This window comes from Artemia sp. Qi Xiang Cuo, chromosome 7 (genome assembly GCF_049724085.1).
Source record: "Artemia sp. Qi Xiang Cuo chromosome 7, ASM4972408v1, whole genome shotgun sequence".
Taxonomy (NCBI): Eukaryota; Metazoa; Arthropoda; class Branchiopoda; order Anostraca; family Artemiidae; genus Artemia; species Artemia sp. Qi Xiang Cuo.
Genome location: NC_142800.1, coordinates 28,181,852 through 28,206,404, shown reverse-complemented (window position 1 = coordinate 28,206,404; position 24,553 = coordinate 28,181,852). Strand labels below are relative to the sequence as shown.

At 37.0% G+C, this 24,553-nt stretch overlaps 2 protein-coding genes across 3 annotated transcripts in view; one reads left to right on the top strand and one right to left on the bottom strand.

Moving 5' to 3' along the window:
• Positions 1-4,704: 4,704 nt before the first annotated feature.
• Positions 4,705-24,553, top strand: part of LOC148950125 (uncharacterized) — a 344,013-nt gene continuing 324,164 nt past the window's right edge. The window contains exon 1 of the mRNA XM_089091784.1: positions 4,705-4,755. The gene's annotated coding sequence lies outside the window, so the exon portion shown is untranslated. The remainder of the gene's footprint in view (positions 4,756-24,553) is intronic.
• LOC148950128 (uncharacterized) overlaps positions 8,376-24,553 on the bottom strand; it is a 67,169-nt gene continuing 50,991 nt past the window's right edge. For both annotated transcript variants that reach the window (XM_089091461.1, XM_089091462.1), the window contains one exon: positions 8,376-10,166. In XM_089091461.1, the coding sequence (XP_088947587.1) occupies positions 8,392-10,166 (1,775 nt within the window). In that variant the 3' untranslated portion in view covers positions 8,376-8,391. The remainder of the gene's footprint in view (positions 10,167-24,553) is intronic.

Sequence of the window (24,553 nt, the reverse complement as noted above, 5' to 3'; positions counted from 1 at the left end):
AAATTGTCACTGACCTCTGGATCTGGAATATTGATTGAGTTCTCATTTAAACTGTCACTGACCTCTGGAACTAGGTGAACGATTAAGTTCATGTTTGAGTTGACACTTGCTTCATTAATATTCATGTGTTGTGAGTTGTTGCTTGTGGATTGAATTGCAGTTGGTTTCAAATTGGTGTTTTTTTTTATTCGTATTCACAGACTTAAGTGTGTTCTTAATTATATTACCCCTAAGATCAATGAAAGTAGAAATTTCGTTGGTAACGAACTCGAGTTTTTTTAGCACTAAAGGGAGGAGGAGGGAAGGGGTCACATAGGGGGCTGGAATCACAATTGCCACAAGGAAAATTTTCGGTCTGGCAGAGAGGCATCATTAGAGAGGCTCACAATTAGATTCAAAATCCGCCTGGGTACTGGCATCTTTGAGTTTTCTAGCAGAAAATCAGTCTGGCAACTAGCAACACTGGTTAAAACTGGTAGGGGAGTAGTCTGACACTCGCTTTGGGCCTGCAATGAAAGCTTTACCATCCCTTTGGCAAGTCGGGGCAAGGGGGGACGACCTAATATCATCTAAAATTTCTTTTAAGGAAGAATTTATTTCTGACAATCGGCGTCGTGGGGTATCGCTACCTTTTGAAGAATTTATTCCTGACAATCGGCGTCGTGGGGTATCATTAGCTTTCGAAGAATTAGGAGTGGTATATTCTTGATTTTGGTGATGTTTTGTTTCAGAACAATCCAAACATAACCAGTTCTTATTCCACTGGGAACGTTCTATCCCCGCACATTGCTCATGAATGGAAAGAGTTGCATGTGCTACATACCAGGCAATTGATTGTTTGCCCTTAATCTACACTCAGGACACACTCTCTTGAGTCCTTTGGTTTGTCCTTTAGTCATTTGGCTGATTGATATCGCTGGGTTAAAAAGTTCAATTCACCTGATGGCTGGTGGCAAAATCCGGAAGTAAGGTTACAGTTAATCAACATAATTTCCAGACCTTTCTACTACGCTGAACAAATTGGCTATCTGAAAATTTTGATTAGACGTGTCTTGGGAATTGATGGGCCTGAGGAGGGAGAGGCTTGTTGCCCTCCACTCACTTTTGACTATTAAAAAAGGCCCTTTCATTCCAATTGAATGAGCCTTTTTTAAAGTTTCTACGGCAACAAATGGTCACCTCAAAATTTTTATCAGATGCATTTTCGGAAAATACGAGGTGTAGGGGGGGGGGGTATCCGCCCTCAGATCACTTTGAATCTTAAAAGGGCGCTAGAACTTCTTATTACTAATCCAGTTTCTATAAAAAACATTATATGGCCCCAAGGCATAACTTCTAACCCTTTCCCCGAGGATGACGGGGGGGGGGGGGTTGTCATCATCAAAGACATCATTTCCGGACCTTTTAACTACACTGAACAAAATGACTATTCCAAAATTCTGCTTGGGTGTGTTTGGGGAAATGGTGGGCATGTGAGGGGGGTTAGTTTCCCTCCGATCACTTTTGCTAACTATTAAAAGGGGCACTAGCCCCTTCATTTTCGAATAGAATAAGCTTTTTCGAAGTTTCTATGAAAAAATGGCCATCTCAAAATTTGTGTACTTGCATTTCGGGAAAATACGAGGTGTGGGAGGGGGGTATCAAACCTCCGATCGCTCTGAATCTTAAAAAAGGTAGTAGAACTTCTGATTACCAATCCAATGAGCCCCCTCCGAAGTTTATACGATCACACTTTCTATATAAACCTTATATGCCCCCAGGGCATAACTTACAACCCTTGCCCTGAGGGCTCTGTGGGGGGGGGGGGTTTGTCGTCCTCGAAGATATCATTTCCGGACCCTTCAACTACGTTGAACAAAATGGCTATCTCAAAATTTTGATTGGATGTGTTTGGGGAAATGGTAGGCCTGGGAGGGGTGTTTGTTGCCCTCCAATCGTTTTTGACTATTAAAAAGGGCACTAGCTCTTCCAATTTCCAGTCGAATGAGCCTATTTAGAAGTTTCTATGACAACTCCTTCGATGCAAAGTGCCCTGGTCAAAAAAAAAAAAAAAAATAATAATACGTTGTGCCCACATCGCTCGTTACTTAGGCTGCGCTGCCTTTCATTGGCGGAAATGCAATCTTCTACGCCACAGCATCATGAATTAGTCAGGCAAAATAATTTTTTCTATTGAATGGTTTTCACGCATAATAGTACCGAAATGGTTTAGTGCTGATCTCACCTTGTATAATCTGTTGGCAGACGGTATTGAGATATCAACCAAATGAAAATATCGAAGTAACAACTGGAATTGAACTCTTATCATATTTGGCCGCCAAAAATCCAAAACTGCCAAAACGCCAAAACTGTTTGCTCGATGAGTAATGCAAGTAACTTCCCCCAAAAATATGTCCACCAGCGCTGCACCGTAAAATTCGAACCTATCCAATTTAACACTAACATTTTCTTGTAAATCCACAATTCAAGGTGTTTTTTTTTGTATTTCTGTCCGCAAGTTCTCATTCCCATTTGATTTTATTGCTTTGTAATCATCCTCATTATCAGCAGGTTTGAGGACAACTTCAGGTTTGGAGACGACTTCACCGTCACTATCAGTTGATTTCTCAGAAGGTTCATAATCGCTACTGTCGTTACCATCCTCACCAAAAAGTGTCGTTTTGAATCACTTAGATTAGTCTAGTCTTCAAGTTCCTTTTGAGTCTGTGGTCTTCTCTTACTATAGTCAGAGTTTTTAATTGTATAATATGATTATTGCTATGAAGATAATCCCTATGAAAACATGGATGCACGTAGTGTCTTTTGATTTAGTTAAAAATACTTCTCAACTTTTTCTGAAAGTTTCAACTTGATACCAATAGCCGTTCCTAATATATTACAGATACGCCCTTCTGACCACTTAGATGCATATAGTGTCTTTTGCTGTAGTTCGACATTCATCCAGCATTCCTCAAAAGTTTCGTTTTAATACCCTAACCCTTTCTTGGGGTATTCTAGATACGCACTTTTGACAAATTAGATACATATAGCCTAGTGCCTTGGTTTAGTTTAAAGTCAGCCTCAACATTCCCTGAAAGTTTCAACTTAATGTCCTTAGCTATTCCTGAGATATTTTAGATACGTATTTTTGTAACCTGGGTACACATTGTGCCTTTTGACTTAATTCAACATTTCTGAAAGTTTCAACTTGACACCCTTAGTCGTTTCCGGTATATTGCAGATACATCGTTTCGACAAGTAGAATGCGCATAAGTTTAAATTTAATGTACTTAGTCTTCGCAGAGATTTTGCAGATATGAACTTTTAGCAACATAGATACGCATTGTGTATTTAGAATTAGTTTGCATCCGTTCCCGAGACATTGAAGATACAACCTAATGACAACCTGGACGCACATAGTGTCGTATGATCTGGTTTAACATTATCTGAAACTCTCCCCTTAATGCCCTTAGCCCCTTTGAAGACCTAAGATAAAAATGAGAATACCCTCATTTCTCAATAAAACTAGTATGTAAACCACGGGGAACTTGCAGAATTTATAGCCATTGCTTGAGTAAGCAGGGAGGACCATGTCATCCCTGGAGGTATAGTCACTTAACCTTTGGATAATTTAAAATAAAATGGCTATCTCGAAATTTCGAACTGGCGTTTTTGGGGGTTGATGGGGGGAAGCTAAGAAGGGCGTGGGATGGGGGCTGCTGTCCTCCAATCACTTTTAACTCTTAAAAGGAGGTCATAACTTTCAGTTTCAAATCGAATCAACCCTCTCTAAAGTTTTTACAACTCCTTTCATACAAAGTGGGCTGGCGGAAATATAAAGCAGTGAAACCTTTTCGTTTTTACTTATTTTAACTATTCCTGAGTTACTGCATATATGCCCTTTTGACATCCTGGATACGTATAGTGTCTTAATTTAGTTTGTCCCCCTCAACAAGCAAGTTTCAGCTTAATATCATTAGCGTTCGTGAGATATTGCAGATACGCCCTTTTGACACCCTGGGTGAACATTGGGTCTTATGATATACTTAATTACTCCTCTCAACCTTCCTTGATAGTTTTACTTTAATACCTTTAGCCTTTTGGGACACCCCGGATCAAACATTTTCCCTTTCCCAATAATAAAACGTATATGGGTAGCTTGCGTAATTTACAGCCCCTGTCCCAGGGGCTGTGGGCGTTTTGTGATCCCTGGAGGCATAGTTGTTAAGTCTTTCGATTATTTTGAAAAAATTACAGTCTCAAAATTCTAATCAAATGCCTTTGGGGTCTGAGAGGAGAGGGAAGCTAAGGGGGGTAAGGGAGGGGGGCTAATTACCCTCCAATCTATTTTGACTGTTAAAAAGCGTACCATAACTTTCAATTTCCATTTGAATAGGCCGCCTTCGAAGTATCTACGATAACTCCTTCCGTACGGAGTGGCCTGCGGAAAAAAGATTAATGGATTGAAACCATATTGCTTTTTACTTAGGTACTGCTGTTGCTCAGCCTATGACATAATGAAGGGAGCCTCATTCAATATTTAGATGTCTAAACTGTCAGCTAAATTTGTAACCTTTACTTAATATCTTGATTTCCTAGCTCTTGTGTTTTCTTTTTAGTTGGTTACTATAGAAACTTGATTTGTGATGACTCCCTCTGTCTCTAAGTTTCAAATCCACGAACTATGAAATAGTAAAGGCTTTTCCGCTGCCCTTTGTAGCTGCTCGGAATTTTAAAACGGATATTAATTTAACGCTGGTAAATTAGTTGATAAAGGTAAGAATAAAGTTATTATCTTTGAAATTTAGTATATCTAATTTAATATATTTAAAGATGTATTATATATAAAGATTTGCTATATGAATTTATTGTAATTTAAAATATCTTTAGAGTTCACATATTTGGGTGTTGGACTGCCCTCTTCGTTTCTAACAATGGGTTGATTAAAGACGTTTTCATGCTACTCAAAATAATATATCCTTGTCGTTCAACACCAAAACACATTCAATTCAATGAAAACGAAAAAAAAAAAAAAACAAAAAACAGTCTTTCTGTTAGATCATCCACATTAATATCAGACATGTTGTATTTGATTACGGTGTTGGTAAAATCTTCAAATATTTTGCTTTATCAAGTGAGGAGCCGCACAACTCATTCGAACTTCTTTTTTTTTGCTGGAGCCGCTTAGTTGTTTAATCAGACTTAAAATTTTACTTTTTGATTACATTTAATAGCTTAAAAGAACTTGGATGATTTTAAAAAAAGGAGAAAACACCCCAAAGAGGGGTAGGATCTTAATCAAAATTATGATTCCAATTCAAGATAACTGAGAATTTGTATTTTTTTCTGAGAGACCACGAATGGGTTTTCATTTAATACTTTTTTTCTAATTTTTCCTGGGGATTATTTTATCGATGCAGTGGTCATAGAATATCGGACTTGGGTTTGTTCGAGTGAAAATTGAAAGTTCTAATGCTATTATTAAGTAATACATAAATCGCACCATAGCAACATGCCTATTTCTGCAGTTTTATGCTGAAAACATTAATTTTGTTCCGAATGCAGTCAAAATGCAAAGAGGAAAAATTGCGAGATATGCGGTCGGCCAAGAACTATCAAATAGCTATTTATGTTACCATACTAGTCCAAAGATCATTCTGCAACGTGAAGATCCATCTGTCCGTACACATATTTGCACTCTATGCAAAATGAAAGGTTATGTTACACCATCTATATAAATTTGCTAACGATTTGAAAGCATCCAAAGAGTTAGTTGGACGACTCACATAAAAAAAAGTTGTAGCTTATACTCTTCTTGTGTGAGGTCCGGGAAAAAGTAATTTTCCTACCTCATACCTAAAAAGGTCCATAAAAGTTTAAACCCGATCCCCCGCGTAAGTTTAAACCCGATCCAAACACGCATTGCACTTCCCACCGAAGGCATCAAATCAGGTGATCGGTATCTGTGCAACGCAGACATTGGTCAGCATGCGAAAAAGCTTTTTTTAAGTATAAATTCTTCAGCTTTTAGTGTAATTTTCTTAGTGTGTGCTATCCAGGGTTGCCACCGGTGACACTTTTGTGCCACTTTTGGCACTTTTTTTTTTATTAAAATGGCACTTTTCGGAAAAATTAACACTATTGTGTCACGTTTCCCGAAAGGTTGGTCACAGGGAACATTATTGCGACTATGATTTAGTGAAATCCCATTCGCAAATTTTTGGGAAATGACACTTTTTATACGAAATTGACACTATTTTGCCACCCAAAGTGGCACGAAAAAAACCTGCTGAGTGGCAACCCTAGTCATTACGTGAAATCCTATTGGCAAATTTTTGGAAAATTACACTTTTTATACAAAATTGACACTATTTTGCCACCCATATTGGCACCAAAAAACCTGCTGAGTGGCAACCCTGGTGCTATCTCCAATACGCCATATACTCGCTTGTCTTTGGCTTCGAACATATAAAAAAAAACGTATGTTCTCTTGTGAGTATCTAAACCCAACTGACTGTAAAAGCACTTTGGAAAAATATTTACGCGTTGTACAGCTTCACGTGTTTTTTTTTTCAAACTAGCAATTTGTTCTTTGTTGCAAACATTTACTAATTATACCAAGTAAGATCTTAGGCCATACACTTGCAAAATAGTTCTTTAATGTGAAGGAAGTTTTCTGAATATTGGAGTTTTGTGATAAAAAGGTTGAACTTTAGTAGAAAGAGCCTTTGCTGGGAACAGCCACCTGCCTTATACTTAGAAAAATTATATTTTATTGGGTAAATCTAATGCACTTAAATTAGCCAATATTTTAGAAGCATCTTTTTGTAAAATTACATTGTCTTTTAAAGACTGAAAGGCTGAGGGGACAGCACCTCCTCGAAAGTATTTTTTTTTTAAACCCACCTCCTCTCCTCTCAGTGGTACTAACCTCTTTATTTCCGAAACTGATAACTACATTTATGTACCACCTACACTAAAAAAACAAACAAAAAAACTACAAATTTTTTTAACTTTACATTATCATAACAATCAGACTATAAATTTGAGCAGTTAATACTTTACAGATTTCATTTGGGGGCATTCTACAACCAATTAACCAACATTAATACAACATCTGCCTAGCCGCTTTGCAGGGTGCCCTTCCGGTATAGGGAACCCCTTCTACGGTGGCACCAACTATCATACCCCAAGAAAATACTTTAATTTGCCTCCAAAATCCCTCTGTTTACCCTCTGTTACTTCCTCGAAAGTATTTGAGATAATCCCGAGGATGAAGATAAAAAGGGCCCAAACCCTTATACAGAAAACAAGTTTTTTGCTAATGAAAGTGAAAGGCGATATTATAGTTTGAAACAAACATAAAATGTCCTACATATGAACTGGAATGCCCTAACCTTCAATCGCTAACTCTTATGCAAAATTCTGAAATCTTATCGGCTCAAGAATTGGTGGTCTGTCGCAAGAGCAAAGTAATCAAAGTGTTTTATTCTTGTTTCGAAAGTGAAAGGTATAGTTGTATATTTGTCTAAAAAAAATTGTTTGTGTGAATGTTTTGAAAGGTAATTGATGAATAGAACAGGTGTAATTACCAATTGAATCTATTTGTTGCATTCTAAAATGCTTTCAGGAAAGCCCTCGTAAAATCAAACATAGCAAGTGGTTCAGGAGGACGTAGCACAGAAAAAAAAAATTTCGTCTTAATTTTTACGTTACTCTTTACCTTCACTTAAAATAAATAGTTTTTGTTTAATAAAACTGACGCGATTGAAGAAAACCAATTTCTTTCTTAAGTAACACCGAGACTTGATTTTATTGACAAAAGATGAAAAGTCTGTAAGGCATTTATTGTTAAGAATTCTATAAATTCTATTTTATAAATTTATTGCTAAGAATTCTATAAATTCTATTCTATAAGTTTATTTTTAAGAATTCTATAAATTCATGGTCGGTTGATTTTTGTTCCCTTTTGATACACCAAATGAATTTTAAAATACTTTTATTTTTTTTTTTAAAGAATTGTAAATAAAAACAGTAATATTTTAAACGAAATTATTAATCAAGGTCTAGACAAAACAATCGTTACGAAAATCGAACCTCTAGTTAATACTTAGGGAATATTATTTTTTGTATTTTTTGGGGGGACCAAGATAAGAAGTGAAATAATAAAAAAGGCAATCATTTTTCTTAATTTCTGTCTTTATTTTTTGGGGTTGATTCTACTATGATAGTATGCCTCTACCTCCATATATTTTACTAGAAAATATTAATATTTTACCTTCACATGGCTTGAAAATACCCTAATTATATTTTAAAGAAAATTCAAATGTAGCTGATTTAAAACTATTTAGATATGAAACGCAAACCAGGCTGAAACAATACTTATAAAAACGATATTAGAACCATTTACTTTTATTTATTTACTGGATTCATCTTAATATCAATTTCCAGGGGTGTATTATAGTCAAATTTAGTATTCCATTTATATATATTCGTAGCAGCATCGTATACATATCGTACTCTGTTTGTCAATGAGCAGTCGTTAGATTTTTTGTACTTCGAACTGATTTTCAGCTCCAAATCATACTCACTTTGCTGTAGTGGACCCTTTGCACCCTGCAAGGGTTGTCTGTAAATAACTAGGCCATCAACACAACTGTACTGAGCTGGCGGAGCCGTGTCTCTCTGAAGCGAGGCAGTAAAAAGGTCAGATCCAACCTGAAATGTCCCTAAATTAGTTTCTAGTCCAGGGGTTTGCTGGGGGATTAAGTTCTTTGATATATTCCAGGCTGTTGGTTGATAATTATACTTAATTTGTTGAGCATACTGTCGCCTACATTCAGTACATGAAGACAGGCAGTTCCCTATGCCATTGAAACTCATATTAGCAATTTTTTTGAATAGGTCACGAGCGTCAAAACGGATCTTTTTATCAGTAAGATAGTTCGTAACTCTTTTGAGCTCGGTGCAGTTCATTCGCTCTATATCAAGCACATCAAGGACCATCATGAGCTCATCCTTTGTAACCTCAGCACCTGATGTTTCAGCATTCTGTAACCATTCAAGTACTTCATCAGTTATAATCGAGGTGGTTTTTTCTCCTTCTTCCAAATATTCAACAAAAAATTGCGCAGGGAAATCTTTGGCATAATTTTTAATATCTTTTCGCCTTTTTATTTTTCTGAAAATCTTTTGAATAACAGTTTTAGTTTCTGTTCTTTTAATTTTTTCTCTTGTTCTTTGAACAACTCTTTTCACCGTAGATGAATTCAAAATATCTGTATTTTCATCAAGTGCTGAAGCTATTAATTCATCAAGGCCATAATCTGTCGCAGAATTTACCAAAGAATCAATTTGCTCAACATCAGCCTTTCCCGTGTAAAGATAATCCAGAATTGACGCCATTATTTCATTGCTATATGGCACATCAATCACAAGCTTATTACAATCGCAAAATTTGTCGATTTTCGTGGCCTTATTAAAAATACCCATATCACCTCTGTTAGGAATGTCTTTTTCGCCAACTGAATTTACTACTGCATGTAAGATATTAACTGTTTCTAAATCTACTTGAGTTTTTGGCTGACTACCTAGTATTTCTTCTAAATTTGGTAGTTTCTGCTCTTGAGCAGGATCTATTTTAGTTGGTTCTGGAATCAAATCAAAATCTAAGAGACCAGAATCTATTTCTTCAATATTTTGTTGTTGAATTTTAAGAGGCTGCTGCTGAAGTATTTGAGGGTTAAAATTGGCATTGTTTTGCTCGATTTGAGCCATGTCCAACCGGTATGGCTTCTGAATTTGCTGGCCAATATCAAGGTTTGTAATTTGGTCTTGCTGAATCCTTTGTGGTTCTTGTTGTTGCTGACCTATATTGACTTTGACAACTTTTTCTTCGCCTGGAAAAGCTTGATTCTGCACCTGAAGTTGATTCATTACTGTTTGAAGGTTTTGTAGGTTCATGGGTTGCATCCCTTGTCCTTGCGAATGAAAATGGAATTCTGTTCGTGATTGTCTCCCTGTATTACCCATCTCTCCTGACAATTTTCCTCCTCCAAATGAAAATCGTTTCTTCAGTATTTCTTTCTGTTCTTCAGCACGACGTTCAAACTCTTTCTTCAGGTTCTCTACTTTGGTATTGAAGGCTTCCTGGTGACCTCTAACATCAATTAAAGGAGCGACTTCACCTAAAATCAAATTAACAATTTAGATAAAAGTCAGTTGTATTTCTGATTGACTGTAAAGGTAATGTAGCAGCTTCGTTTGGGTCAATTATTAATAACTAAACTTACCAATGTTCAAGATTAAAAACCTGCTGTTAGTATCAATTGGTTTGTGTCTGCATTTCTTTTTTTGACAATACTCACTCTAAGAAATTACCAGACACCTCATCAAGTTTTGTATTTATATATATATATATATATATATATATATATATATATATATATATATATATATATATATATATATATATATATATATATATACATACTATATATATATATATATATATATATATATATATACATTTATATATATATATATATATATATATATATATATATATATATATATATATATATATATATATATATATATATATATATATATATATATATATATATATATATATATATATATATATATATATATATATATATATATATATATATATATATATATATATATATATATATATATATATATATATATATATATATATATATATATATATGTATATGTATATGTATATGCATACATGTAATGCATTGACATCTGTTAAATGATTTAAGATTAAATTTCTTAGTAGGCCTACTGCATTTACTTTTTTTTCATTTAAGATAGTTTATATAGTCCTAGACAGTCATTTTGAAATACAATTTCCCCTGAAACAGGAAAATACTGTTATAGAATAAAATGCTATGAATGCATACAAGCAAATAGTGCACCGTGGACTTGGGACCAAGGTGCACTACTTTAGCCAGGACCAAGGTACATCGTCGTTACACTCCACTAAAAAATCTCATACGAGAGGTTGCATGTCAACCTGAGGTCTCATTTAAACACATATTCTTCCACTCAAATTAGTTTGTATGAAGTTGGAGTTAAATTTTCAATTTAGAAAATTAATAATAATGTCAGATAAATAAAACAAATAATACACCATCTCACATGTGTCAAGTAGAAAAACTATGAACTACAAACTCAGTTGTTTTTCCCTCTTCACAGATAGCATTGTAATCAGCATAGACCCAAGGTACACATAGGTACACTAAACTTTTTCAAATCAGGGGGGGGGGCCTTGCATAAAAAATTAAATTTTTTTTGGGGGGGGAGCCTTTGATCGGGAAGTGCCATCAATTTGAGAAAATCAGGGGGGGGGGACAAAATATAACTTTTTAAATCTAGGGAGGGTAGCTATTTTGTTGTTTTTGTCAATGAAGATACCGAAAGAAGTAATCTTTCAGTGAAAATAAGAAAAGTATTTTCCAAATACAAAAGTATTTTTAAAATCAATAAGGAGGGGGGGGGGTAGAGATTATGAAGGAGTGCCCCCTCACCTCTTCAATTGGTGCCAATGGGGACAGGTCGGAGGAGAGGAGATATCCTGCATAGGTACCAGGATTAAGAGCCCAAGAAAAGACTAAGGAACTAGGAAACTTATAGTTACAATAATCATCAGATTATATCAAACCAACATATAGCCTTAACTTAGTACCCTATTTAAGGCCAGTAGAGGAGGGGGTACCAGCGCGATCACTCACCCCTGCTGCCACCTACAACTTTTTTTAACATCATATATGGGCATAGCCTCCCTAGGGAGAACACGTGGTTAATGGGGTCAATGACCTCTTTCTCCATGGTCTCTTTCTCCAGGTGTGTTGTAACTGCACGCTCTCAGCGAATGTTATGATCCAGAAATAGTATTTGTTGTTGTTTCCAAGGCAAATGTCAAGGTCAATGTTGTTGTTGTTGTTGTAAGTGCACGCTCTCAGCGAATGTTATGATCCAGAAATAGTATTTGTTGTTGTTTCCGATGCAAATGTTATGAGTTTCACGGAAACAGTTAGATCACGTGTTTCCTTCTCAGCCAATCAGCGAGTCAGATACATATCCTTTCTCAGCCAATCAGAGGGCTTGTTACATATGATTTCCCCGTTACATAACAATTCGCCCATGAGATTTTATATATATATATGTATATATATATAAATATATATATATATATGTATATGTATATGTATATGCATACATGTAATGCATTGACATCTGTTAAATGATTTAAGATTAAATTTCTTAGTAGGCCTACTGCATTTACTTTTTTTTCATTTAAGATAGTTTATATAGTCCTAAACAGTCATTTTGAAATACAATTTCCCCTGAAACAGGAAAATACTGTTATAGAATAAAATGCTATGAATGCATACAAGCAAATAGTGCACCGTGGACTTGGGACCAAGGTGCACTACTTTAGCCAGGACCAAGGTACATCGTCGTTACACTCCACTAAAAAATCTCATACGAGAGGTTGCATGTCAACCTGAGGTCTCATTTAAACACATATTCTTCCACTCAAATTAGTTTGTATGAAGTTGGAGTTAAATTTTCAATTTAGAAAATTAATAATAATGTCAGATAAATAAAACAAATAATACACCATCTCACATGTGTCAAGTAGAAAAACTATGAACTACAAACTCAGTTGTTTTTCCCTCTTCACAGATAGCATTGTAATCAGCATAGACCCAAGGTACACATAGGTACACTAAACTTTTTCAAATCAGGGGGGGGGCCTTGCATAAAAAATTAAATTTTTTTTTGGGGGGAACCTTTGATCGGGAAGTGCCATCAATTTGAGAAAATCAGGGGGGGGGGACAAAATATAACTTTTTAAATCTAGGGAGGGTAGCTATTTTGTTGTTTTTGTCAATGAAGATACCGAAAGAAGTAATCTTTCAGTGAAAATAAGAAAAGTATTTTCCAAATACAAAAGTATTTTTAAAATCAATAAGGAGGGGGGTAGAGATTATGAAGGAGTGCCCCCTCACCTCTTCAATTGGTGCCAATGGGGACAGGTCGGAGGAGAGGAGATATCCTGCATAGGTACCAGGATTAAGAGCCCAAGAAAAGACTAAGGAACTAGGAAACTTATAGTTACAATAATCATCAGATTATATCAAACCAACATATAGCCTTAACTTAGTACCCTATTTAAGGCCAGTAGAGGAGGGGGTACCAGCGCGATCACTCACCCCTGCTGCCATCTACAACTTTTTTTAACATCATATATGGGCATAGCCTCCCTAGGGAGAACACGTGGTTAATGGGGTCAATGACCTCTTTCTCCATGGTCTCTTTCTCCAGGTGTGTTGTAACTGCACGCTCTCAGCGAATGTTATGATCCAGAAATAGTATTTGTTGTTGTTTCCAAGGCAAATGTCAAGGTCAATGTTGTTGTTGTTGTTGTAAGTGCACGCTCTCAGCGAATGTTATGATCCAGAAATAGTATTTGTTGTTGTTTCCGATGCAAATGTTATGAGTTTCACGGATACAGTTACATCACGTGTTTCCTTCTCAGCCAATCAGTGAGTCGGATACATATCCTTTCTCAGCCAATCAGAGGGCTTGTTACATTTGATTTCCCCGTTACATAACAATTCGCCCATGAGATTTCGTATATAACGGACGTGCAATGTGATTCAATTATCAGAAAGTATTGTGACACAATTGAAACAACAATGGATAAATTGGATGAATTAGAAGCATTGGCAACCTCAATTTACCATGTAAGTTCCGTTTTTATTTTCAAAATAAAATCATTTTACGTGGTCCCCCTCCAGTATATTCAGGTAAATCCCCCCCCCTCAAACCTAACCACCTTGCAATCTTTATACTCGACGGAAAACGTAAATATATTCTTTTTACCCTCGAAAACCTGCCCCCCCCCATTGTTTTACAACCAAATTCTCGCAAAAGAAATAATTCTCATTTCGTTAAATTCCTTCCTTCTATATTTCCAGCTAAAGCGACCACTGACTTCTCTCAATTTTTAATGAAAATGCCGCTCTGTTTTGACACAAGACTCCAGTGCGTGGTTAAAATTAGCTATCACCCCTTTTCCCTATGTGTTTACAAACGCGGCAGCCAAAGTCAAAAGGAACTGTTTCTCCGTCAAAATTAAAACACTATGATGCAATTGTAATAATTAGGCACAGACGTGATGCTATATTTTGGAGAAGTGAAACAGATTATTTTCAAACTAAGGTCTAACAATATATTTAGGACATTATGTAAAAGGGGGAGAGAGGGGGCAACGCCTCACTTCTAACAGCTTCGTTGTATGTAAATTATGTAAAAGGGAGGGGGCAATGTCTCAATTCTACCACCATCAGTGTAAAATGAAAACAAACAGTGCAGGGCTAGAAAAGTCTTTGGGAGTTGCATGAAGCTAATATTATGTGTAAATTGAATAGCATTTTAACCTATGTTTGCAAAATATAGGCCTATAGGTCGATGGGTTAACGATCTAAGTTAAAGCCTATAGACCGGGAAATCTAATATTTTTCTAAATGGTAAAAATAGAAACAATGATTCCTATCCTATGGCTATAGACTACTGATTGTCTAATAAAAACGTTTGATTTCTAAGCCTTTTATAGTTCTAATGAAATTTTTACTTTTTTTTTTGCTGAACAGAGATAAAATGCATTTCTAGACAAAATTATATGAATGAGGGTACTAACTTTCCTTCTGTAAAAAAGGGGCACGTTATTTGAAACAAATTTTTTCTCTTCTTTTTAAGGCCAATTATGAATAATGTGTGCCCCCTCCTTCCAAGAGAGCAAGAGAGGGTGAGGCAGCCCCATCACTGCCAGCCCCCATACAGTCCGGGCATAAACCAAAAAGAGAATGGGCGGCTTCTTATAATATGGTGAACCCTGCCGGCTCATCTATGCAATCCCATAACATCGCAGTCCAATCTGCACAAGAACATAGCGCTGCCGCCCCGTCCGCACTCCAGCACGCACTACCTGGACCATCCGGCACCCACGTGCAGCCAGGCTATGCAAATGTGAGTATTTTTTCCTCAAACTATCTTATATAAATATATATCTATTTCTTCCAATGTTTTTTTTTCTTTTCACTATTTTTCAAAACTGTGTAAAAGTGTATCTCTGAGATATTAACCCCTTACCCCCAACCATGGTGTGCTCCCCCCTCCCTCGGCGTTCTCTCAATTTAATGTAATATTTTCAAAGAAACCGCTCCTCTTTTTTCTAATCTTTACTATTTTCTCTGTTGCTATTGCTTCGATATCTCATAAACGAATATTTTTAGGTACCTTTGAAACTCAAAATGCTATTCTTCACAATTGAATATCACATAGTTTTAAGAGAGAGATTATTCCATTTTATCCATCTATTGCATATATCGGCGTTCTAATTTACACTGAATATTTTTAAATAGCTTTCAATCTTGCCAAGATTTCAGCGAGGGGAAACCAGGCTAACGATTCCCGGCATTTTCCTCGTCTGAAGTTCAATCTTTGGAAATCAGAACACTCGCGCGCGATAGGTTACAATAATTAAACTCATGAGTTAACTGAATCTCTGTGGAATTAGAGAGAGAGAAATGGCGACTTATGTTGTCTATGCGAATATTTCAACTTTTGAAGGGCATTATGTAAAGGGGACAGGGAAGAGCTGCGGGGGTGCACCACGGTATGCGCTGCGGGCCAAAGAAGCACCGCGAGGATGCGCCATGTGCCAGGAAAGCACCGCAGGGATGCGCCGCAGGGATGCACCGCCGGGATGCGCCGCGGGCCAGGGTGCACCGCAAAAAAAAAAAAAAAAAAAAAAAAAAAAAAAAAAAAAATAGCACGTAATTATTTTAGTTTTAGTAGTTTAAATATTTGACCATCTCTTTTTTTGAACACATTATCGCCTTCTATGTAAAGCGATGTTTTAGATTGTAAATATCTTAAGTTGGAAATTGTCTGCTTTCAGTTGAATTAACCAAATGCTATTAAGTGTGTTTTAAGCAATAATAATCCAAATTTTAAAAACAGTAGGGCTGATTTGAACACTTTGAAAATAAGCTATTTTTTCATTTATAGGCTGGTGCATTGGTCCCTTATTCACCATCGAGTGAAGAAGAGGAAGAACCCATTGAAGGGGCAATGGAGTTTCATGACGATTCAGCCATCAGTGACTGGTATGGTATTATTAATTCTATTGAAATACCTTTTAATATTGATGAGTTTCTATGTAATTATTTCAAGGTAGAACCTAGCACAGTTGAGCAAGGTAATGTTCCTGAGGTGGACTTGAGTCCAAACACTTTACAAATTTTAGAGGACTTCACAAACGAATTAACTGGGAACCCTCCTCCCACTGATACCCTAACGAGTCCACTTCAAACAAGTGAAGTGGAACATAGCCCAAATATTGTTGAACAACTTGGGGGAGGGGGTACGACTTTTCCAGACTTTTAATTATCCAATACAATTTTAAATAATATAGCTGTTTTCACTGCAACGTTTGGGGATCCTGTTAATTCACTTATAGGGGGAAATTTTGTTTTTGATCCCGTAGAAATTGTGCATGCCTATGTAGATAAAATTCGTGCACTACTGGAGAACCAAATTCAGTTGTGGGGAGGTAGGGATTCAATTAAGGTTTCTATTGTTTTAAAGGTTTTTTATTTGAATGAGGGGAAAACCGAGGTTTATGATCATTATATACATTCCGAGATGCGCGTAATTTATCCGAATTTAGAAAATTTGGAGGGAGTTTTTAGTGAGTGGGTAGGACAAATTATTACGCATCTCAAGAACTATAACGAAAATGGAAGTGGGTCTGTAGTTTTTTTTATTGAAAATTTAAGCTTAAATATATGGAAATTTAAGAAAGAGGTTATTTTCAGAGGGGGGGCTAGGTCTGAAAGGGATACTATTTTAAAATATAATCCAGATCTAGTAGGCTGTAAAGGTGTCCAGAAGATCTGTTTTGAAACAGATCAAAAATCTTTCAAGTATGCTTTCATTATATCAGCGTACGAGCCTCTAGCACGTGACGCTACCAAGAAGAATTTAGACAATTGGGCTGTACATGGGAAGGAAGGTTCCGATTTTCCCATTTTAGATTTCTCGTGTTTAGAAGGAAAACACCCAGTAACGGTTAGATCTATTGACATTTTTGAAAGAGCTAATGCTCATTTAAATATCGGCGTTACTGTGGTACAGTATGAAACTGAATTTGAAGATGGGGTTCGTTCTAAAAAGAAGGGGGTGGTTTTCCCAGTAAGGGGCCCGTCAGTTGATTTGGTTAAACACTGGGTTTGGTTGTTGTATACACCATCTAGTGAACCGAATGCAATTGGCCATTTTAACCTGATCACAGACATCAGTAGAGTTCTGGGGGGTGGTAGGGATCTAGGGGTACGTTTCTACTGTCCGACATGCCTGTCACAATTCCGTAGTGATATATAACTACGGGATCATATGAGGCACTGTAGACGGCATGGATATCAGACAGTGGAAACGGTTTCAGGGGATAGGGCCATTCTACGCATTAAAAATTTCCAAAATACCCTCCTCCAATGCAACAAAATATCTTTAGACTGTGAAGCTAAGCTGGAGGAGGTGAATGACCTCCAATTTTCAAACCGAGTAAAAGAACACCTAGCCATCGCAGTTTCTTATGCTCACGCGCAAAGAGACAGTTCTAACACCATGTGGTTCTTAGAAATAGTAGAAACATTGGATGAGAGAGAGTGTATGGTCAAGGTACTGACGAAACTAATTGGCACGGCTAATGGTGATATTTCTCTTTTGATAAATACAAATTATCAAAGTTTTTTGTCTTAATAGTACCGGATATCTATTAAAATTAAACCCAGAGGGGGTTTGGTTCAGTGGGAGTCCGTAGAGGGTGTTAAGGGTAATACCGTCACAAGAGTGGGGCGGGGAAACGTCAGAGACCACGATCATTTGTGTCAGGACATATCCTCTGGGGGTAGTAATTTTAGAGGGGTTGCGCATCAATCGTGTAATTTAAATGTTAGCCAATAGTTTTTTATCCCTGTTTTTATTCACAATTCTAATTATAACTTAAAATTTATTTTACCGGCACTGGCACGTATGCAAAGGGAGGGAGGGGGAGTAGACAGTCCATGGGTAACTGATTAATTTATCTATAACATTATTCCCAAATCGGCCGAGAAGTTGTTGCTTCTCGAACTGAAATGGCAGGCAGTGGATAATGGACGTACGTGCTGGAATAAAATACGGTTTTTATATTCTTTTAGTTTTTTCCCTAAGGCATTGAGTCAATTGATTCAAGTGCAGAAAAGCGACAATTTTGATAGCTTTCCCTTGCTTAAACAGCACTTTCCAGACAGTGAAATGTATCTTATTAACCAGCAAAGGTGTATACGCTTATGATTATTGCTGTTTTGGCGCTCGCTTAAGCGAGGTGAAACTACCTCCAATTGAAGCTTTTTACAATTCACTGACCAGCAGTGATTGCACATCCGAGGAGTATGAGTGTGCCAAGAAGGTGTGATCTAAGGGGGATTTTAAAAATAGGGAGGCGTAGTGTAGACTGTCCTGGGTCAGTGGCGTTTTTACTCTGTTTAATATAATCTGTAAGAACGCAGGTCAAATCTATTCAGAGTTCGGGTTAGATATAGGCTACTATATTTCCTCACCTACGGTGGCAAAGGATTTGATTTTAAAATTTAGCTGGGAGGAAATAGGCCTAATCACCGATGTAGATCAGCACCTTTTTGTAGAGCGTTCAATGAGGGGAGGGTATGTTTTTCACGGGGACCGCGTCTTATCAACCGATCCGAGCGGACAAAGCACGGGTGTAAAGTCAAATGCAGTGTTCTTGGGCATGAACTCATTGCACCCCTCGGCAATGTCCAACTGCTCTTTGCCGTGTGGGAAATATCAATGGCTTGAGAAACCTTGTGAGTTCCCCGACATTACCACCGTCGAGGACAATGGGCCACAAGGATGGTTCTTTGAAATTGATGGTCACATTCCGATGGTGTTTCACGACTCCGTAAAAGATTTTTTCTGTCCTTTCATCAAACGACCAGTGACCTGAGACTTACTGAGCCCATAACACCTGTCACTGGCTGAGGATATGGGGATGCATTGGATTCCCTCTCAACAGAAACTGACTGCTTAATTGGACCCTAAGGAGAATACCGCTGTTCACTATGTGCTTTTGCGCTGGATAATGAACAATGGTTTCAAAATCACAAAAATACATAGGGTCCTGCAGTTCAATCAGCGACCGTACTTGAAAACGTTTATCGATACTTTTGTCGATAAACGCTCTAGGGAAAACTCCAAGTTAGAAAAGGAATTGTACAAGCTCATTCTAAATTCGGCGTTTGGCAAAATGTGTGAAAGCGTACGTAATAGATCTCTCTGCGACGTCGTGACTGACCCTCTAGAGTGTGCACGTATTATTGCCGATCCCAATTTTACATCATTCACGCGCATAGAGGCTAGCATGGTTCTTCTACACAGGAAAAAGCGAAATGTGGTACTGAACAAGAATATAGCAGGTGGCAGTTCAATACTAGAATTTTCAAAAAAGCTCATGTTGTCGTTCTTTTACAATTTGCGAAATGTGCAATGGCTCCGGGAGGAGGAGGTTTAAATTTAATATGGGGATACAGATTCTCTGCTGCTAAATGTAAATGGGGCTGAATAGTTATTGGGTGATTTAGAAAAGGGGGAACACATCAGGTCGCGGATGGATTTCACCAACTGGAATCCATCACTCTACCCCGAGCTGGTGAAACGTCAAGCCCCCAACTAACTATTAATGTTAAAATCAGAGACGGGGAGTGATTTGATATCCAGGGGGATGTTCCCGGGTCCCAAAGCTTATTGCGTTGAAACACATAGTGGGGATGAAAAGAAGACATGTAAAGGGGTGCCTACACACTTTGTAAAGAGCAATTTCAACATGAGCGTGTACATAGAATGTGTAGAAAGTAGCCTAGTGCCAAGAGCACAAGTGCTTGCAATTCGCTCTCTACAGTATAGAAATTATACTGTGAGAGTGGAAAAAAAATGCAATGTCATGTATATCCGACAAGGTCTATGTGCTCGAGAATGGTGTGAGTGTCCTGCCTCATGGCCACTACCGTATTTCAGACCGAGTTGAATGCATTGACTATCGCAATAAACTTGGTCTGGATAAACTAACCTAATCTGACTAACCCACCCACTAACCCAAGCACTAACCACCACCACTGACCCAACTAACCCAACCACTAACCTGTAGCAGTGACGACAACTACTATTTTTCCATTGTGGTCCCCGGGGGGGTGGGGGACCCTTCCCGCCCGCAGCTCCCGAAGGGGGGGGGGTCCTGCCCGCGGCCTGCCGGCCTTGAGGGGGGGGACCCTATTTTTAAATTCATAATGTTCAACTGTGCTAGTTCATGTTCCAAGTGTATTTTTTGTTGTTGTATAGAAAGTGTTATTGTACAGAAAAGTGTTGTACAAAAAAAAAGTACTGTAGATGGACAAAAGTGTTGTACATAAAAGTGTTATTCATATTGATGGACAAAAAGTGTTTTTTATTGTACATAAAGTGTTGTACAGAAAAGTGTTTAAAGACAACAAGTGTTTATTCATAAAGTGTTATCAATGTTCATGTTGAACAAATAGAGTTTTCATGTTGACCATGAAATTTTGTCGGTTTCTTGTTGAACAAGTGTTATCATTGTTCATGTTGAACAAATATTTGTTTTCATATTGCCGTAATAAATGTTACCATGAAATATTGTTTTTGTTGTTCTTGAATAGATAGATCTATGGGAAAATTACTACTTATTCATCGGACACATATGATTTACAGTTAGTCATAGTCCGACTGTTGTCGACAGCATGTATCAATTTAAAACACCCTTTAGATCGTTTCTGTTTGGGCCCTCAATTTCGGGAAAAACAACGCTGTTAGCTAAAATAATTCTAAATTGTGATAAAATGTTTTTGGAAAAGCCGAAAAAATCTACTATTGCTATAGTATTTGCAAGGAGTCTTATGATAAAATAAAAGTTATTGATACAACAATACCAATACAATTCATAAGAGGACTTGATGTTTTCAATAGTATTGAATCGAACTCGTGGCTGATTATTGATGATTTGGCTGAATCCATTGAACAGTTCTCACAGGAAATTCTACAACTGTTTACCGTTCGCTCTCATCATGAACATATTTCCATAACCCTAGTTCTACACAATCTGTTTCATCAGAGAAAATGTATGCAAACCCATGTTTTGAATTGTACTATCTATATTATCTATCGAGTCGTGCGTGTTTAAATCGTCCTCAAAAATCTCAAAAAGAACAAATAACCTCGCGCCCCTAACTGTATGTTGTCAGCATAAACACAGAAGACGAGAAAGCCCTACGGTTACATTTTTCTGGATATTAATTAGAGCATGCCAGAGGATCTAAGTGTAGTGACCGACATTTTCGACAATGAAATTACAGTATATCTTCCGGTGAACAGTAGAAAAGGTTATTAGTTGCCATTATGAACCTGAAGAAACTACACGAACAACGGCATTTATTTTCCGTTTTAAGCACTTCAAAACCCTTGCTTAGGAAGGCCATACTTAAACATGTTGTCGACAATGATTTCATTAATATAATATATTAAATTTGTTTAATTTTGCCGGAGGGCATTTTAAAACGCCATTAATTTTTTAGAAAAAATAAACCCAACACTCGTTCCACGGTCGGCGTCTGCTCTATTAAAAACAAAGGACAAAATTTGAAATGAACGCGACTCCTTCAGGCGGGTTGTCGTTTTTTCGCACTTTTACTACCGATAATCGCAGGACTTGTAAACAGTTTTCTCTATAGAATGGCAAAACCCTACAAATTGACACCATATGAACTTGCACTCTTGCCTGTTGAAAATTTGAAAGGCAATCTAAGAAAATTCATTAATGCTGTGAATATTACTTAAGAAAAAAAACTAATTTTACTTCAAGATGCCATTCGTCGTATGGGCAAAAATAAACCATATCGTGACAGACCCGCCGCTAATTCCTCTAAACATGAAACATATCTTCAAGATTCTGCACAATCAAAGGAGAAGGAATTGAATTCGATTGTATTGAAAATTGGAAACCTATTGTCACTGTCTTATCGAGAACAGAGTAAAAGAGTATTATCTTATCTCGTGTTGGAAACTGGCGACCAAGTTCAAGTTGATAACGCCGGGAAGCGAATTATAATTCAAGGGAAAAGTTATAATCTAGTTTATTTAATTTGTGATATGGTAACGAATCGTATAGGACTTTTATACTTTGACAATAGTTTATACACCTTTGTATGTGTATCAAACTTTCCCGATAGTCTCATTGGCAACAAGCAAATTCTAAGTAAACTATGAGAATATAGTCCACCAACAACGTCAACGCCATTTAAAAAAGAAGAAGATTCAATATTTGAAAATACTAGCATCAATGATTTTATAACACATGTGGCTGCTAGTCAAAAGCGAAGACGAATTGATTCACCCTCCAGCGTGCAAAAGGGGAATGGACATTACACTATGTCTTTACGCTCAAAATTGATGAAGTCTTGAAAGGTGTCTATAAAAATATTGGCGAGGTAGGGAGTTTAAGTTCCCCCAGAATACTTTCCAAAGCTGTGTTCGGCACCACCAAATTAAAAAAAGCAAAAGAGCATCAATAGAATGAACCAAGCTATACTCTGCATCGGAATCACAGGCTTCGCACCAATCACTATCGTCAAACTAAAGCCCTTTCCCCTCTGCATATAATGCAAATTTATCTTTTAACTTTAGATACACTTCAGCAGCGTCACAATGCGCCCTAAAAAGATATTCTAGCGGCCATCAGTGTCTTTTGTCGCTATGCATATGCCATCCCATTACGGTCAAAGAGAGGTGTTGAAGTTGCTCGCGCCATTGAAAGTATTCTTAAACGGGATTCATATAGAAAAATTCAAATAGATCGTGGCAGTGAATTTTTGAATCCTTAGGTGCGAAAGTTTCTTTTGAAATGTGATACATCACTTTATCACAGTCACAATCCAATAAAGGCTGCATTGGCTGAACTATTAATACGAATGATTCGTCTATTGATTTCAAGATATTGTACATTGCAAAATACACCGGCTTTTATTCATGATTTAGATAAAATCATACAGATATACAACCATCGACCCCAACGATCTCTGTCCAATTCTGGCCCTCGGGATGTTCGTTACAGTGAAAATACGTTTGATTCTTTTCTAAAGCAATACTCCAATGACAATGAGAAGAAAAAGAAGAAGAAATTTAATGTTGGTGATACTGTTCGAATTAATAGAACCACCAATATTTTTGAAAAGGGGAATTATTTATGGAGCACCGAACTTTTTAAAGTGTCCAAAATCCTAGACACCGAACCCACGACATATCGACTACGAGACACCAAAGATGATGAGATTCTCGGTGGTTTTTATGAATATGAACTTCAAAAAGTTAGAAACACTAGTGAAATTTATCAAATTGAAAAGATATTAAAAAGTCATACTCGCATGGGCAAGAAACAGTTGCTCGTTTGCTGGGTAGGATACAACTCAGATTTTGATTCTTGGGTCAGTTCTGAAGATATTAACAATGCCCAATGATTTCTATGTGACTTTCAAGTCCAATGTTTCTGATCCTCTCTGCAACGACTTGAATAAAACAAGTGATTTTTGAACGAAACTTTCCGTTACCTTTAAATTCGACGGAAACTATGAAGTGGCTCTTGTTGACTGTATTCTCAAAAATACCTATGATATCCTGAGAAAGGATCGTAAATATTAAATAAAAATTAGACCCTATGATTGGCCGTCACCACCAGGTGATCAAGAACAAATTCAAAAAATCAATTGGTTGGATTATCCATATATTGAATTACCCTACGAGGAACTCACCTGAATGAATGATTTATGTCGTTATATTAATAAAAAAATTTCCGCTCGTAAAAGAGGCGCTTTTCATTTCAACTATTCAAAGGAGGAGGGCAAGATCTACATTAGTTCACCAATTGCCAGCAAAAAGGTCATTCTCAATGATCACCTAAAGGATATTCTTGGCTTTAAGCTCAATATAATCAATGGTAAAAGTGCCGGAAACATTTATTTCATTGTTGCTGACAATCCACCTGCCCTCTCCACAGACACTTGTATATTTCTCTATGCTTCATTTGTGAAAACATCTCGGGTCAGAAATTCAAATTTTCCCATCCTAAATGTCCTTGAACAAAAAACCACTCAAGAGCATATTCATCACTACAATATAAGGCATCTTCAATATAGTCCGGTAAAAACTTCACATTTGGAGCTCTTTCAGTTAGAACTAACAGCTAAACTTGGGGGTTCAATTGCGGTTTCAAAGGATTTGGATGTGATTACATTCCATTCTTGTCCCATTGTTCAATGGCAAGATGCCTAATATAATATCGACATTCACTTGTCCTGGTATTGATTACTATGTTAATACTGTTGGTCCGAGACAACAGAGCCATGGA